At 46.0% G+C, this 17,746-nt stretch overlaps 1 protein-coding gene across 2 annotated transcripts in view; it reads left to right on the top strand.

The window, feature by feature from the left end:
* The window catches only part of NUAK1 (NUAK family kinase 1), a 77,233-nt gene that overhangs the window by 53,366 nt on the left and 6,121 nt on the right, over window positions 1–17,746 (top strand). For both annotated transcript variants that reach the window (XM_055394510.2, XM_055394511.2), the window contains exons 4-6: window positions 1,250–1,315; window positions 14,442–14,561; window positions 16,268–16,400. In XM_055394510.2, coding sequence (XP_055250485.1) covers window positions 1,250–1,315; window positions 14,442–14,561; window positions 16,268–16,400 — 319 coding nt within the window. The remainder of the gene's footprint in view (window positions 1–1,249; window positions 1,316–14,441; window positions 14,562–16,267; window positions 16,401–17,746) is intronic.

Here is a 17,746-nt window from a genome sequence, read left to right as displayed (position 1 = left end):
TCTCCAGGCAAGAACACTGGAGTGGGTTGCCATTTCCTTCTCCAATGCGTGAAAGTGAAAGTGAAGTCACTCAGTTGTGTCTGACTAGTAGCGACCCCATGCACTGCAGCCTACCAGGCTCCTCTGTCCATGGGATTTTCTAGGCAAGAGTACTGGAGTGGCTTGCCATTGCCTTCTCCGTTTGGAGAAACTAGGAATTGTCAAATGGAAAGGAAACTAAGCAATAAAGTACCAGCTGTGAACATGCAGATTCTGAACTAAAGAAATCCTGAATGAAAGAGAATTCCTAGCCAGTTGTTTTGCTTAAAAGGGCAGCTTCAGTTGCAAAGGTCTTTTATGCTGAATGATGTTAAAAACATATCCTGGTCTGAGTAGCTGGTTCTTTCAGTTCCTCTTCTCTTTCCCTGTCCACCCACCCCCTTAAAAGATAGTTGGGTTTTAAAAAGAATTGAACTGGACAGTTGTTACTGCTGTATAGACCAGCAGCCTATTGGTTAAGGATTTCTTTTCACTTCAACTGGTTGTCTGCTTGTCACTGGGCTCAGCATCCAGCCTTGCCAGTGTTTGCTTGAACGGAAAGGTCCTGCAGTATGACAGCGGCCTGCTTTGGTCTCCTTGGCCTCTCTGCCTTTCACCCTTCACCCCACATTGAGTTCTGCCCAGCAGAGAGGGATTTCCAGAACCTTCCCTCCCAGCTTCTTAGGAAATAACCTTTGGAAGGGCTTCTGTTATCCTCAGGACAGTTGTGCATGGTTTTCTGGGTCCGAAAAGGTTGAACCCAGTGTTGGGAAGACAGGTAGACAGATAGATAAGCCAAGTCTGTGAGCCCTGCATTCTGAGTCGCCAGCAGGGAGATCTGCCTCTTCCCTGGGAATCTCCATCACAGACAGACGGTGTCTGCCCCTGCCTGGGATGATACTGCTTTCACACGGTGGAATGACATTCCCACAGAGAATGCCCCCACTGTTTTACAGGCTCTGGGGGAGAATGGATTCCAGTCATTTTTCCCTTAACCACGCAGCAAGTGACTAATGCTCTCCTGTCGCTGGTGCTGGTCGCTGGCAGGGCGCTTCATGACAGTGAGAGAGGCCCCCGAAGGATGGGGGCGAAGACCACCGGCACTGGTGCACTTTAATCTGTCAAAGATTTTTCCCTTTGCTCACCCTGCTTCCCCTTCCTCCCCTCTCCCCACATTTTTCCTTCATCCCAACTGCTCCCATTCAATTCCCTGCATGTCTTCTCATTTCAGAATGGTGTGGTCCACCGGGACTTGAAGCTGGAAAATATACTGCTCGATGACAACTGTAACATTAAGGTAAAGCTCTTGCCTCGCTGATGGATGTGCCAGATCTGGGGATTGTAGCTGATGGGGGGCGGGGGGTAGTGGTGGTTAAATGCTGCTCCAAGCTGCAGCCTCTGAATGAGACAGTCACTTCCTTCCCTGGCTGGTGGGGTGGGGAGCATCACTAGGTTTGAGCCCTCAGTTCAGTTGAATTCATGCAACCAGCATTTATCGATCTCTAACTCCATGCCAGACATCGTCCTAAGAGCTGACTTGAAATACCGTCCCTGCCCTTGGGAAGCTCATAGTCTGTAATGATCACCATCAAAATACTTACAATAGCCCAGTGCATTTGTACGTCACATCATATTCGCCCGATATCACTTAAATAGAATCTTCACAACAGCCATGTGAGATAGAGACTGTTATTTATATCATTTAACAGATAGGGAAACTCAGGCACAGAGATGTTAAATAACTGTCCTGAAATGACACAGTGGTAAGCAGCGGAGTTGGGGGTTTGAACCCACGTCTCTCTGACCCACTGAGCCCAAGTTCGAACCATTCTGCTGGGTTTGCCCGCAGGCCCCCAATTTTATTATCTATCCTGGTCACTCCTCTGTCACTCCCATCCCCTGTCTCCTACTTCTTCCTTCACCTGCACCCCCACCCCAGCTGTGGAGTTGGGAAACTGAAATGCTTTTGGGAAAAGAACATACCAGCGAGTGATGGGGTTGACTTTTACAGGGACTATTATTGCTGGCTGCTGCCGGAGCTGGAGAAAGCTCTCCTGGCCAACAGGGTTCCAGTGCCTCCCGCAGAGCACTCCAAATGGCCTTTTGATCATGGCTACAAAATAAGCAAATGCAGTTTCAAAATAAACGGGAGCTCGCCGCATGGGTTTCATTGTGAAGTGGCCTTGGTCCTCCCGGCACCAGCAGTCCCTCTCATTTGCTGCTGGTGATGTTAGTGCTCATCCCTGGTCCCCAAACCAGGCGTGGGAATGGCCTCGCATCATCCCCTGCTTTGGTTGTTGCTCTCAGTGGGGGACTGCATAACAGGGAGACTATTTCCTTGCCGGGGAGGATGGAGTTGACTTGCTGTTTGGATTCTGTTCATGGATCATGGCGGCAACCATTCGTCACCATCGTCCTATGAGAGGCCCCTGGAAGACAAGTAAGGGTGACCTCTTTTCGTGTGTGTGTGTGTGTGTGTGAGTGGTTGACTGTGATCACATATTTCTTTGAAGTCCATAGCGTAAGAAGGAAACAGTTGGTCAAATTAGTCTTTCTAGGAACAGGAAGTGAAATCTCAGGGTTTCTCCATTTCTGGCAAAGTGGTGGATGATCCTTGAAGGAGCAGTGGCTGCAGGGTTAAAAAGAGTTCCATCTCGTGTGCTCTATTAGCTGCTTGACCTTGGGGGAGCCACTTAACCCTGTTTCCTCAGCCATAAAACAGGGAGGTGGTAATGCCCACAGGCTTGTCTTGGGGACTGAACAAGATACTCTGTTTAGCTTTATCTGTTCAGTGAGTCAAAGTTAAGAAAAGCATTGGCTTTGGGGTAGGATGGCCTGGTTTTGTAATGCAGCCTTGCCCCTTACTGACGGCAGTGTTTTAGAGGAATTGTTCACTTATCTAAACCTCAGTTTCCTCGTCTATCTAGTAGAGATGCCAGCCCATTTCTTTGGGGATTGTTGGTTATCTGTTCATTACCATGTGTCAGGCCCTGTGCCTAGTCCTGGACAATCCATGACAAATGTGAGAAATTTAGACAGTCAAAGCTCTTAGCACTTGACTCTTCATATCCAAGATACCTGCTGATAAGGCTGGCCATCCAGGAGGAAGTTGAACGGGAAGTCAGCTGCACTGAAGGTGCCTGGGGCATGGTGGTCAGACCACAGCTAGAGAACTGGGTTCTGCTCCACGGGACACATTCTAAGGGTTTGTGTCTTCCACCCTGGCAACCTTTTCTTCTGGTTCTTCCTGCCACCTGCTCCCAGAGCTCTCAAAACAAGATGTAGTCTTTACAAGGCCTGGAATGCAAGCCTGTCATTCAGGGGTTGGGTTCTGTGGTACAGCTTGACCTCCTGGTCCCATGATGTAGTAGCAGAAGTGATAAGGCACATAGCTTCCTATGGAGTCATAGAATTCCCCAATGGAGGAGAAGAATGGTTAGCATTCAGAAAGCAATTGTGCTGGGAACAATGGGCAGGAGGCCTGAAAGAATGGCTCATTTACATAAAGCAAAAGAGCAGCGATATAGGGCCTCTCAGCCCCCAGTTCCAAGTCTTCATCCAGGGTCCCTGACCATTATGTAGGGGAAAAGCAGATATATTAAATATTATGAAAATTGAGGTTTTGGTCCTTTTGCTTTAGGAGTCTTTAAGAATTTCTACTTCTGGCATTTACCAAGCTAAAATGCATATGTTGAGAGTGAGAAGAGTGTGTGTGTGCTCAGTGTCCAACTCTTTGCGACCCCTTGGACTGTAGCCCACCAGGCTCCTCTGTCCATAGAATTTCCCAGACAAGAATACTGGAGTGGGTTGCCATTTCCTCCTCTAGGGGATGTTCCTGACTTAGGGATTGAACCCACTTCTCTTGAGCCTCTTGCATTGGCAGGCAGATGCTTTACCGCTGCATCACCTGGGAAGCTATAACCTTCCCTTTCTCTGATGCTATCCCTTCCTTCTGCTTGTTCAAGGACTCATAAAAGGATCTGAGAAACCTCGAGCTTGAAAGAATCTTCAGGTCGTTTTCTGACTTCTGTTTTAACCATTATGGCCTACAAAGTTTGATTGCCTCAGTACATCCCCGTGTCTTTGTTTCCCTGGAAAGTGGCACAGAGCTTGTAACAGAGTAGGTATTCTGAACTGTTGGATTTTGCAGTGAAGGGATGACAGCCAGGATTAGAATTCACATGTGTGACTTCCAGGCAGATTCTCTTTTCATCATCTCACACCCACTTCCAAGGTTTTTGAAAATGTATTTCAGCTGCTGTTGATCTCTCTTCTGGCTGCATGTGCTCAGCTCTTCCTGACTCAGCATTTTGCTGGAAATATATTTAGAAAGGGCACTTGTAGCAAAGACAGACAGACACATGGCTGCAAGCTGGCCTCTGAGTTCAAGAGATCCCATGTCATCAGTGTCTGGACGGGGCTGGGGCGGGTGGAAGGGGTGGAGGCGGGCATTGACCTTGAAGGTCTGTTACCAACCAGCAGAGTATGAGCAACAGGTGCCTCTCAAGAGGTGGGTCCATCTTCTGTATTTCAAGGGTAGAGGGCCTTTTTGCCCAGGAATCCTATAAAAATGTTACTGGTGGAAACGTGTCATGTGTCGTTGCAATTTGGATGTGAGCCACAGCTCTTGTTTCGTTCCTCTTCCCTTCCCTGCCTGATGTTGACTTGCAAAGAGCACATCTGGCATTGGGAATTATTTATCTGGCCACTGCGCAAGGGTGCGGCTTCTAAAAATATTCACACAGTCAGTCGGCAGAAAGAATGAGAGCAATGTGCTTCTCTGGGTTGCATTCCGTCCTCTGTGGAGAAGCATGTCTACCAAAATAGACACCCAGCATAGCATTAATTTGCAATTAATAAAAACGGGCCAGATTCACATCCCACTCTCTGGGAGAATGGAATGCTGACAATTCCCATAGACGGCTCCTGTTAAAGTGCCTGACAATGAGAAGAGGGCCCGGCACCAGGGTCAACCAACCCCCAGAAAAGAGGGCTGGGAATTTGGTGAGCTCCCAGGGCTCAGAGTAGAAGGACGCAGGGGAAATGGCCCGTTGCCCCTGATGACAATGGAAACACCCGCTGCTGCGGATAAGAGCGGCTCTGAATGGCCAGGGCTGAGTTGAAATGGACGCCCCGAAGCTTAACAAGACCAGGATGGGCAGCTCAGGGTGTGGGCCTCTGGGCTTTGATTATATGAATGTGAGGACACTGCATTCATGCATTCCCCCATCCGTTCATTTGCTTGTTCATTTGTCTACTTATGTGTGTGGGGGGGTACATATGTATCCATGAATGCTGGTATTCATTCCTCCATCCTTGCACTTTTCCATTCAGCAGATTGAATATCTCCCATGAGCACTACTTATTCGACCACAAGTATTTACTAAGTTGCTACCATGTACCTGGCGTGGTTCTAGATGCTGGGAATTTAATAGTGAACCAGATGGCCAGGTTCTTCTCTTCTCCGAGCTCAGGCTCCAGCAGTTGTTAAACTAGCTGTAGTAATAATGAGCCATGAGAAGGTTACGGAGGTGAATGAAGAAGGTAAGGTACCTGCCCTAATGGATTTAGAATTCCAGTCAGGACCACAAACAATAAATAAACACATCATGTAATTCTCTGGTGGTGATGAAAATCCATGCAGGGTGAGGCTGGAGGATGGGGGTGTTATTTTAGCTAGGGGCCAGTGGGGGTGGGGGCAGTCAGAGAAGGCCCCTTGCATAGGACTCAACTCAAATTCACTAGGTTTTTTGGCCTTTGTACACACAGTTCCCTCCACCTGGAATGCTCTTCCTATTGATCTTTACCTACCCATCCTTAGAGTCTCACCTTCAAGTCCTCTTCTTCCAGAAAGCCTTCTTTGGTCCTTATCTCTTAGCAGGCCCAGATGGCTCTGCTGTGTGTATTATAGCCCCGTTGTAACCTTCCTGTTAAAAGGAAGTGGTGGGTCTGAACTATGGGAGGATCAGAAAAACATTTCTGAGATTATGGTGACTAAACTGGGTTTTGATGGATGAGTAGGAGTTCAATAGAAAGGAATGTGATGACAGCCTTCCAAGGGGTGAAAGAAAAAGTGGAAGTCTCTCAGTTGTGTCCGACTCTTTGCAACTCTTTACAGTCCATGCAATTCTCCAGGCCAGAATACTGGAGTGGGTAGCTGTTCTCTTCTCCAGGGGATCCTCCCAAGCCAGAGATTGAATCCAGGTCTCCTACAGTGCAGGTGGAGTTTTCACCAGCTGAGCCACCAGGGAAGCCCAATGTGATGACGACCTTCCAAGGGGAAGAAGCAGTAAACACAGGAATAGGGCAAGTCATGGAGGCTAGACTAGGAAAGTAACCTTTTCTGAGCCCCTGCTAGAAGCCAGGACCCTGTGGCAGAGCTTCCACATGCCTTATTTCATTTGGTTCTGAGAACGCCTCCACTAAGGTGGGTCTGATTACCACCATTTTACAGACGAGGCTCCCATAGCTGATAAGCAGTGGGGCTGGCTACCATCCTAAGGGCTGTTTGACTGTGAAGACCAGGCACCTGATAAATTCTCTAACTCTCCCACCCAAATTTGCCCTAAATCCAACAGTGTATCCTCACACTCACAAGCGTTCTTGCTTCAGCTGGCCTGACGTGTGTAGGCGGCCTGCAGATAGCAGGCACAGGGGGAAACCCTCCAAGTGCTGATGGTGGCAGTGGCCAGGCCGCCCAAGTCACCGTGGCCAGAGCAGCTGTATGGGGAAACCATGGTTGAATGCGCCTCCCTGAGAGGCTGTTTCATGGAGCTTCCCCAGATGGCTTGGGGTGTGTCATTTCCTGTCTCTCGGGAGGAGGTGTGATCTTAGATCTTAAGATAGAAGCCAACCCCACTTACTCCTGCTCACCGGTTCACTCCCTACCTTCACTTTGGGACAACTCGAGCAAGGCTGTCATGGGAAGAGCCACAGCAGTGAACTCCAGGTTCCAAGAGAGCTATGGAGTGTGTCTTCCTGAAGAGTGACACAGAGACCCCGTGTCCTCCTTACCCCCTGAGAGCCATAACTCCCCTTTATGTGGAGCTTTACAGCCAGTGCAGCTCTTCACCCACATCTCAGACTAGCTGCGTTCCTTCCCTTGGCCTCAGCTTCCTTGTCTGCAAAATGGGGATAACAGTGCTACCTGGCACCTAGGGTTGGTGTGAGAATTTAATATACGTACCACTCACAGAATGGCGACTCTTGTGTAGCAATACTGCTGTTATGATTTTCTCATTTAGTCTGATTTTGCTTTTCACAACAGTGTGTGGTTGGGGCTGTTGCAATTCCCTTTTCCAGCAAAGGAAACAGACTCAGTTGAAAGTAGTGATCACTAACATTGACTGAAGGTCTGCTATGTATAAGGCATGGTTTAAGGCACTTAACATCTACCAATTCATTTGATTTCATATCAGCCCTGTGAGGTAGGTTACATCATAACCATCATCCTCTAACTTAAAGTTGAAGGAATCCAGGGTCAGAGTGGCTGACATGCAGCAAATCCCCTGGGGATCTTGTGACAGTGCAGATGCTGACACTGTAGGCTCTGGGCAGGGCTTGGGAGCCTCGGTTTCCAATGGGTTCCCAGCTGGTAGGTGGCAAGGCCAGGATTCAAACTCAAACACTCAAACCCAGCATCCCTTGCTTTTCCCATCATATGATGCAGCCTCTGTAAGGCTGGACATGCTTATTTTGGAAATGGATGTTAATCATTTCTCTTGGCTCTTTGGTGGACCCTGAGCAAACAGTTGTTAAGTAAACCAAACCATTGGCATTATCCTAATGGCTGTAGTTTATAGAGTTGGCCAGTACTAGGGCTATTGCAGGGCTTTACATACATGTCTTTAATCCTCACAACAACTTTAAAGGTGGGTTCTACTATTATTCCTGTTTTGCTGATGAGGAAATTCTACTATTATTCCTGTTTTGCTGATGAGGAAATTGGTGGCAGTTCCCACATCACCTGGCAGTGCCAAGTCTAAGGCTAGCTCCAGGTTCTTCTGGCTCCACAATCTCTGATCTGTCCAGTGCACGTCCTCTTAGTCACTGCAGTTACTGTCTGACCATAGCTTATGTTATCAACATCAACGTTCTTTCCCAGAGGTTAACCATCAGCAAGCCACTACTTCCTTTTTCATTGGGTGAACTCCCAGGGATTACTCCCAATAATCTTTGAAACAATGGTGGTAAAATACACGAAACATAAAGTTTATCATTTTTAGGTTTTCAGTTCTGTAACATGAGTTTGAGTGAACTCCGGGAGTTGGTGATGGACAGGGAGGCCTGGCGTGCTGTGGTTCATGGGGTCCCGGAGAGTCGGACACGACTGAGCGTCTGAACTGAACTGAACTGAACTGAACATTAAGTACATTCACATTATTTTGCTACCACCACTTCCATCCACCTCCAGAACTTTTACATCTTCCCAAACTGAAACTCTGTTCCCATTCAACAGGAACTCCCCATTCCCGCACCCCTGCCCCTGCACCACCCATCCCCCACCCCGTTCCTGGCATCCCCCCTTCTTGATGAACTTGACTTCTCTAAGTACCTCACATAAGTGGAATCATGTAATATTTATCCATTTGTGTCTGGTTTGTTTCACTTAGGCAAATAGTGTTTTCAAGGTTCGTCCATATTGTAGCGAGGCTAATTCTTTTGAAATGTGAATAATCATTTTCCAGTTTGTGTCTCTGATTTTCATCCAGCAGGGCACACCTCTAGAAAACAACAAAACTCCAGAAATTAAGGACATGAGCGTTGATGTCTTTTTCAGAGTCCAGGCTGAATTGAACAGCCCAGTGTGAGGACAGAGGTGGTTCCGAACAGGGCAGAGCAGCAGTCCATTAGCAGTACAAATGCAAAGTGGTTCAGTTCAGTTCAGTCGCTCAGTTGTGTCCTACTCTTTGCGACCCCATGAATCACAGCACGCCAGGCCTCCCTGTCCATCACCAACTCCCGGAGTTCACTCAAACTCATGTCCATCGAGTCGGTGATGCCATCCAGCCATCTCATTCTCTGTCGTCCCCTTCTTCTCCCGCCCCCAATCCTTCCCAGCATCAGAGTCTTTTCCAGTGAGTCAGCTCTTTGCATGAGGTGGCCAAAGTATTGGAGTTTCAGCTTTAGCATCAGTCCTTCCAATGAACACCCAGGATTGATCTCCTTTAGAATGGACTGGTTAGATCTCCTTGCAGTCCAAGGGACTCTCAAGAGTCTTCACCAGCACCACAGTTCAAAAGCATCAATTCTTCAGCGATCAGCCTTCTTCACAGTCCAACTCTCACATCCATACATAACCACGGGAAAAACCGTAGCCTTGACTAGACGGACCTTTGTTGGCAAAGTAATGTCTCTGCTTTTTAATATACTATGAAGGTTGGTCATAACTTTCCTTCCAAGGAGTAAGCGTCTTTTAATTTCATGGCTGCAATCAGCATCCAAAGCTTACTTACCAGTCATTGTGTCAGCAAAATACAACTTTGAAAGCAAAACCAGATGCCTCCTTGGTGGAGAGTCACTCTCAATACACAACTAATGTTCTGCTACAGAGAGTCTTACAGAACCCAGTGTTCACATGGGTCTTCTGTCTCTGACCTTCAGCAGAGATTATTCTTCTTTTTTAAATTGATTTTTACCCGAGTGTAGTTGGTTTAAAAGGTTGTGTTAGTTTCTACTGTCCAGCAAAATGAATCAGCCATACATGTACATATACCCGCTCCCTTTTGGACTCTCCGTTCAGGTCACCGTGGTGCACTGAGTGGAGTTCCCTATGCTATGCAGTGGCTCTCAGTTTCATACATAGTATCTTCTTAAGTCCTCTAACCTTCATGTGCTTCACTTACAGAGCAGGGGGCAGGACTAGCTCGATTATGACTTTTTCAGGTTGGAACCATTTCTGGGATTCGTTTTTGTTTTATTATGTTTAAAATAATCATTTCCCCCAAATCCCCAAATATCTTTTATTTCATTCTCTTTATAGATTTTGCCTTTTTCTAGTATCTTCTGTGCTATTTTATTTTCATATTTTTATTGAGTTCCATTCACTTAAAAAATCCTATATATTTGAAAAAGAAACCTTACATAATTACCTCCAATGGAAAACCAGTATTGCTTTGAGTATAATGAAACTAATCAAGTTACCCTTGTGGATTTAAAGGAGGGACATGTATTTGAACTCCAACTTTGTAAAAATGCTTAAAATGGTAATTGGCACATACATTATGTCATTTAATTTTCACCATGACATCGTGGGGTTGGATGCTATTCCCATCTCCATTTTACGGGTGAGAACTGGAGACTTTGAGAAGTTTTATAACCAGTGGCCATTCCTTGTCATTGTTATACGCTCCATGTGGTATGGAATCTTAGAGCTGCAGCCCAAGTTTAAGTGGCTCAAAGATGGAAAAGTGTATGTGTTGATTAATATTGCTTTTCCGTTGAAGTGCCAGGAACATGGACTAATCTAGATTTCTATTAATTTTATGTCAGCAGCAATGACAGTTTTGCTGGGAGAGGCTGATAGACATCAGTCTGTAGGGATGGGAGTGGGACATAACGTAAACACGCTTCTCAGAAGGGCTACAAAGAAAACGAGGATGCCTAGACTTGGAGCACTCTGGTGTGCATGTGGGGATTTGCATGTGGTGGTGGTGGGTATCTCTTGTGTGTGTGTGTGTGTGTTTGGAAGCTCACACAGTGCCCCAGATGCCATCAGCGTTCACAGTACCGTGTTGGCTCCTGCCTTAGCCAACTTCTTGGAATGTACCAGGGCTATAGCCGGTCCCTTCGTGTCCTGATTGACAGGGCATACTTCATAAATCTTCTAACCAACTTCCTGCAAGCCAGGCAGGGAGGGGCCTTGATAAGAAAGTGAATTTCAGGGCAATTAAGTGCAATCTGAGTCCCGAGAATGCATTTTCTGAGTGCGGTTATGTGCTAGCTGCTTTCTGTGCCATTCCATTAATTTGGGGCAACTTTACAAAACTGGCTTCTTGGCGCTGCATTCAGAGCCTCAGCTGGATGGGTGAAATCACTCATCCTATTTACAAGCCTCGAGTGGAAATGGGTGTAGGGTAGGGCAGAAGCCCTCAGAGGCTCAGCGTGGAAGGCTGTTTTAGACTGGCTGAAATTTGCAGATTGCCCAGGGGTAGCACAAGGCAGCAGTTTGAACCTTTAGAGACACCTGGTTTACATTGTCGCTTGCTAGTTAGCTCTCCTGAGATGAATAACCTAATTTCCCTAAACCTCATCTGTTCAGTGGGTTTTTAAAAAACTGTGATAAAACATCCATAACATCAAATTTGCCATTTTAGATATTTTTAGATGTACTGTTCAGTGGCATGAAGTACATTCACATTGTTGTGTAAATGGGATTTTAGATAGGATTAGATTAGAGAGCGTAAGGTGCTAAGGTGCTTAGAACAGAGCTTAATAACTGGAGGTTGTTCAGTAAGTGGTAACTAAGTTTATTATTATTATTTTGTATTATCTACTAATTATCTTGAGGTTTTCAAAATATAAGGCCTATTCTGGTGATAGGTGTTTCTTGGGTGAGGACAGGTGCTAAGCAGTGGATGATGCAAAGATGAGGGGTGGATGTAGAACCTGCCACCTGACTCGGGGGACTCAACCTAGTATGCAAGGTGAATTTATATGTATATGTATATTTGTATATACGTGTGTCCTGATGTACACATACACACGTAAGTAGTATATAGATACTATATATATGTAGTATATATGTACTTATAGATACTACATACTTATGTATACGTCAGGAATATGTATATACAAATTTATATGTACATGTGTTCAGTCAGTTCAGTTCAGTTCAGTCGCTCAGTCGTGTCCGACTCTCCGCGACCCCATGAATCACAGCACGCCAGGCCTCCCTGTCCATCACCAACTCCCGGAGTTCACTCAAACTCATGTCCACAGAGTCGGTGATGCCATCCAGCCATCTCATTCTCCGTCGTCCCCATCTCCTCCCGCCCCCAACCTTTCCCAGCATCAGAGTCTTTTCCAGTGAGTCAACTCGTCGCATGAGGTGGCTAAAGTATTGGAGTTTCAGCTTTAGCATCAGTCCCTCCAATGAACATCCAGGATTGATCTCCTTTAGAATGGACTGGTTGGATCTCCTTGCAGAATAAGGGACTCTCAAGAGTCTTCTCCAACACCACAGTTCAAAAGCATTGATTCTTCGGCGATCAGCTTTCTTCACAGTCCAACTCTCACATCCATACATGACCACGGGAAAAACCATTGCCTTGACTAGACGGACCTTGGTTGGCAAAGTAATGTCTCTGCTTTTTAATATACTATCAAGGTTGGTCATAACTTTCCTTCCAAGGAGCAAGCGTCTTTTAATTTCATGGCTGCAATCAGCATCTGCAGTGATTTTGGAGCCCAAAAAAACAAAGTCTGACACTGTTTCCACTGTTTTTCCATCTATTTCCCATGAAGTGATGGGACCAGATGCCATGATCTTTGTTTTCTGAATGTTGAGCTTCAAGCCAACCTTTTCACTCTCCTCTTTCACTTTCATCAAGAGGACTTTGAGTTCCTCTTCACTTTCTGCCATAAGGGTGGTGTCATCTGCATATCTGAGGTTATTGATATTTCTCCCGGCAATCTTGATTCCAGCTTGTGCTTCTTCCAGCCCAGCGTTCCTCATGATGTACTCTGCATATAAGTTAAATAAGCAAGGTGACAATATACAGCCTTGACATACACCTTTTCCTATTTGGAACCAGTCGGTTGTTCCACGTCCAGTTCTGACTGTTGCTTCCTGACCTGCATACAGGTTTCTCAAAAGGCAGGTCAGGTGGTCTGGGATTCCCATCTCTTTCAGAATGTTCCACAGTTTATTGTGATCCACACAGTCAAAGGCTTTGACATAGTCAATGAAGCAGAAATAGATGTTTTTCTGGAACTCTCTTGCTTTCTCCATGATCCAGCGGATGTTGGCAATTTGATCTCTGGTGCCTCTGCCTTTTCTAAAACCTGCTTGAACATCTGGGAGTTCACGGTTTACATACTGCTGAAGCCTGGCTTGGAGAATTTTGAGCATGACTTTACTAGCGTGTGAGATGAGTGCAATTGTGCGGTAGTTTGAGCATTCTTTGGCATTGCCTTTCTTTGGGATTGGAATGAAGACTGACCTCTTCCAGTCCTGTGGCCACTGCTGAGTTTTCCAAATCTGCTGGCATATTGAGTGCAGCACTTTCACAGCATCATCTTTCAAGACTTGAAATAGCTCCACTGGAATTCCATCACCTCCACTAGCTTTGTTTGTAGTGATGCTTTCTAAGGCCCACTTGACTTCACATTCCAAGATGTCTGGCTCTAGGTCGGTGATCACATTATCGTGACTATCTTGGTCGTGAAGATCTTTTTTGTACAGTTCTTCTGTGTATTCCTGCCACCTCTTCTTAATATCTTCTGCTTCTGTTAGGTCCAGTACACATGAATATATGCGATAATTTATACATGCATAATATACATATGTATGTGACAATATGTGTATACATGTAACATATATACCTTATATGTACATATGAATAGGTGCACACACAAACACACAGAAGAGCACTGCCATCAAGGATAATAAAACACTTCAAGAAACCAAGGGAGAAGAGATTGATTCCAAGGGGTGTGTGATACAAGAGAAGCAAGGTTAAGAAAAACATTTGGCTAGACCCTGAAGACTTGAAAGTTACAAAGCACCTTGGCCTTCACAATCTCACCTTCATTAATTTTTTTCTTAGCACTGTCACAATAGTCCTGCAATGTAGAACACGATAGGGGTCATGGGTTTCCATTTTCTTGTAGGTAGACTGAGGCTCAGAGTGGCTAAGGGACCCTACCCCATGGCACACAGATGGCTGGTGGTGGAGTGTGGGCTGCAGTATGGCGACACAGAGTCTGGTGCTCTGGGTCCATTTCACCTAGGGTTCCACAGTGTGCACAGCACAGTTCTGGTCAGTGTGTAGGCGATGTCCAGTGCACAGGTGCATATACCACGTGGATGGATGCCGTGAGATGTTCGGTAGACTGCAGACAGTTCTCAGAGTAGCAACTATACACTTTAGTGTTCATCAGAAACACCAAGCATGTGCTTCTGTGGGTATTTCCCAGGGTGCATCTTTACTGATGTGAGAAGAGAGTCCTTGCACAGAGTGATTTTTAAGTAACAGACCACGCAGTGGGTGCCAAGCACTGCAGTCGGGAGTCACAGGCCCAGGTGTGCAAACTGGTCCTTCTGTGAAAGCTCAGGGCTGGAGAGCACAGGACGACCCAACCCAGCTGGCAGGGCCAGCCAGGGGCACCTCAGATGCTCTAGTCTGGGAGGTGTGAGCAGAGCTAGTGCAGACACCGACTGCAGTGCTAACAGGCTCCGTGGGTCTCACTTCTGTTTGTAGATCGCGGACTTTGGGCTTTCAAACCTGTACCAGAAGGACAAGTTCTTGCAAACATTCTGCGGGAGCCCACTCTACGCCTCTCCTGAAATTGTCAATGGGAGGCCTTACCGAGGGCCAGAGGTAAGCAGCTTGCCTGGTGTGTAAGGTGGGGGGGCTTAACGGAAGGAAAGAACTTAACCTAGGAATACTTACAAAACAAAACAAAACCATAAAAGCAAGCAAGCAAAACCTTATATGATTATAAAAGCCATAATATATATGTGTATATATCTGGAAGAAAAATACAGAAAAGCCTAAAAGAGAAAATAAAATTGCCTCCAATTTTCCCGTGATAGATAACCGCTTAATATTTATGTGATTTTTTTAAAGGGTTTTTTTTCCCCCCAGTGTGGATCTCATATTTCAGATAATTGAGATCACTGTATACGTGTATATCTCACCTTTTATTAACTTAAAATTGTCACATTTTCTAAATTTGTCATTAAAAACATGGTTTTAGTGATGACACACTTATTTTATGCATGTACCATCATTTATTTAATCACTTACCTAGATTTAGACAGATTGTTTTTAGTTTTTCCCTATTATAACAAAACAGGCAAAACAGAAAGCAGACTGTCTCACTCATCAGTGAATCTTTTTGCATGCATTTTGGACAGCATGTATTTTTGATCAAGGAAATACATTTTAATTGCATCTTCTGACTCATGAGAAATGCATCTCTCTATATGCCTAAACCTATCAGGGCCAATGAAAGACATGTATGTGAGAATGTCCTTTTGAAAAGGGGTGAGTTGTGACTGATTACTCATTTTTAGGAAGATAGTTCTATTTGTAGAGAGAGTCATCTACTTAGGATCCTTTAAATAGCAGCCGTTCAGTGGATTGAAATGTTTTCTCCCAAATATTTGTCTGTTTGAAAGTGTTTAGGGGCAGGGCAAAAGGGTAGAGAGATGGATGCCAAGAGCCTCCATCAACTGCAGTAAAGTCTTTCTAAAATAAGAATGTAAGGGAGGAGCCTAGGATCTAATTTACAAAACTGCAGAAACTGGACACTAAATTTATCATAGATAACGAGTGCTCCTGTGATCACTGATGGTCTGTTTCCGAGGTTACAAGCTGGCAGCCTGTGATCTGGCCAGCAAGCATACTTATTTGGCCATGTTAGTCTTTCTAAAAAGGTGAACAAACATTTAATCAATGGGAGATTTCACTTAAAAGTCTGTTTTCTGACTTCTCTTGAATAACCAAAGGCTCTAGCAGTGCTGGGCCTGTTTGACCAAGTGGCACCCACTGCCCTCCACCGTTTGCCTTCAAACCAGCACTCCACGTTGTGCCCCACCTTGTCTCTTGCTTTGTTCATGTTTGCTGCCTGCTTGGCTCTTGTAGGCATTTGGGTTTGCAGCCTCTGAGCCATTTGAAGAAGGTACAGGATTCCTGAATTAGGAATCCAGAGACCCGTGTACCTGTCTGACCTTCATCACTGGGATGGGGCATCTCCGGAGAAATAATTTAACTTCCTTGGGCCTCATCTGTCAAATGGGGCTGAAAATAACGCAGGGCCCTACCTGTCTCCCCAAATCATAGTGAGGATCAAAGAAGATCATCTATTCAAGAAAGTTCTGTGAGTTAGGACTGTTTGAAATGGAAAGGTCAGGCTCTGAAGCAGGCCCCAGGTGCACTGCATATCAGATGTCAGGCCATGGTGGGAACCTGGCTGCCAGGTGCTAAATTCCCTTCCTGGGGTCGTTGTGGGTGGCTGCTCATGGTCTGTGATGCTGATGTTTGGGAAGGGAATCTACTTGTCCTGTCTCTCTCTGCTTCAGGTGGACAGCTGGGCCCTGGGTGTACTGCTTTACACTCTTGTTTACGGAACGATGCCCTTCGATGGTTTCGATCACAAGAACCTCATCCGGCAGATCAGCAGTGGTGAATATCGGGAGCCCACGCAGCCCTCAGGTGTGCGCCCGTGGACAGCAAACTTCTGGGCCGGGCGAGGCCAACTCACATGTCCCGCTTTTTGTCGATGTCTGTAAGGAAGACACCTGCTATTCCTCTTCTCCCCAGATCTTTGCTGAGCTGACTTGTTAGTCCACTTTCCCCAAACCTTTCCACTGTGGTACCTGCGGATCAGTTGTTCTACAGAGCAGGCTAGGAGTCCTGTTTGCTTGCTGTGCAAACTTGGTCAAGGCTCTTATCCTGTTTAGATTCTGTTTTCCGCTATTGGTGCACATTTTGGAAAAGGTATTACATGAAATCCCTTCCAATCTGTGTAGACATAAACTCCCTTGGTAGACTCTAAGTGCACGAGGGTGGCAACTACTCTTTTCACACCTTGCTCCGCTGGGGGTATGGTGCATGGGTGTTATTTCATTACCACGGCCGAGAACAACTCTGTCCTATTGCCCCCACTTCCTAGCAAACTCAGCAGTTTAATGACTTCGATGAGCCATGTCTCTTGGTTCCCTGGATTGGTGAGAGCTCCTCTGGCCTGGCTGGGGTTTCTCCTGCAATTGCAGTCAGATGGTAGCTGAGGTTGGGGCCAATTGTGGGGACACCTTGGGGTCCCTCTGTGTGGGCTGTGTCTATGAGCAGCCTCCTCAGGCCTGTCCCTCCAGGGGGTAGCCTGGACTTCTTACATAGCAGCTCAGGGCTCGAAGATGGAGAAAGAAGTGGCTGCCAGGTCTTCTTAATGTCTCCTTGGAAGCCAGATAAGGTCACTTCTGCCATGTTTTATCTGTCAAAGTGACCAAGGCCATAAGCTCCATCTCTTGACAGGAGAGCATCATGTGGGTGTAGAAGGGGTGTGTACAGGTAGTCGACTTTAGAATGTAATTAACAGACCTTTCATATACACGCATCCTACATGTGTGTTCACACACACACACACAAGTTGATTCTCATTATTTGCAGCAATTCCATAAAGTTGCTGTGAACGCTGAATTTGTGAATATTGAACCACTGCTCCTAGGGAGATACAGGGCTCGACTCCTTTGAGCCTGTGGTCACAACGTTTTTGTCAACCGATCACTCCATATCCTTGTCTTATGTACATTTCTGTTTAGAGATGCCTCTTTTAAACTATACTGTTGATTCATGAACATCAAACTCACAGCCAACAGCACTTTAATTCATGCCTGAGAGCAGCTTGTCTGACACTTGTCTGACACCTGTCTGACATTTTCTCTGCATGGCACCTCACCGTCTTCTTGCCCTTATAATCACCAGACAGCACTTCAGCACCACACTTGGGGGCCATTTCAACAGTGAAATCATAAAACAAAAAGGGCAACAAGGTGAAAAGC

The sequence above is a fragment of the Moschus berezovskii genome, chromosome 6, assembly GCF_049115385.1.
Source record: "Moschus berezovskii isolate FMDL1 chromosome 6, NW_MosBer_1.0, whole genome shotgun sequence".
In the NCBI taxonomy this organism is placed as follows: Eukaryota; Metazoa; Chordata; class Mammalia; order Artiodactyla; family Moschidae; genus Moschus; species Moschus berezovskii.
This window is presented reverse-complemented; position numbering and strand designations above follow the sequence as displayed.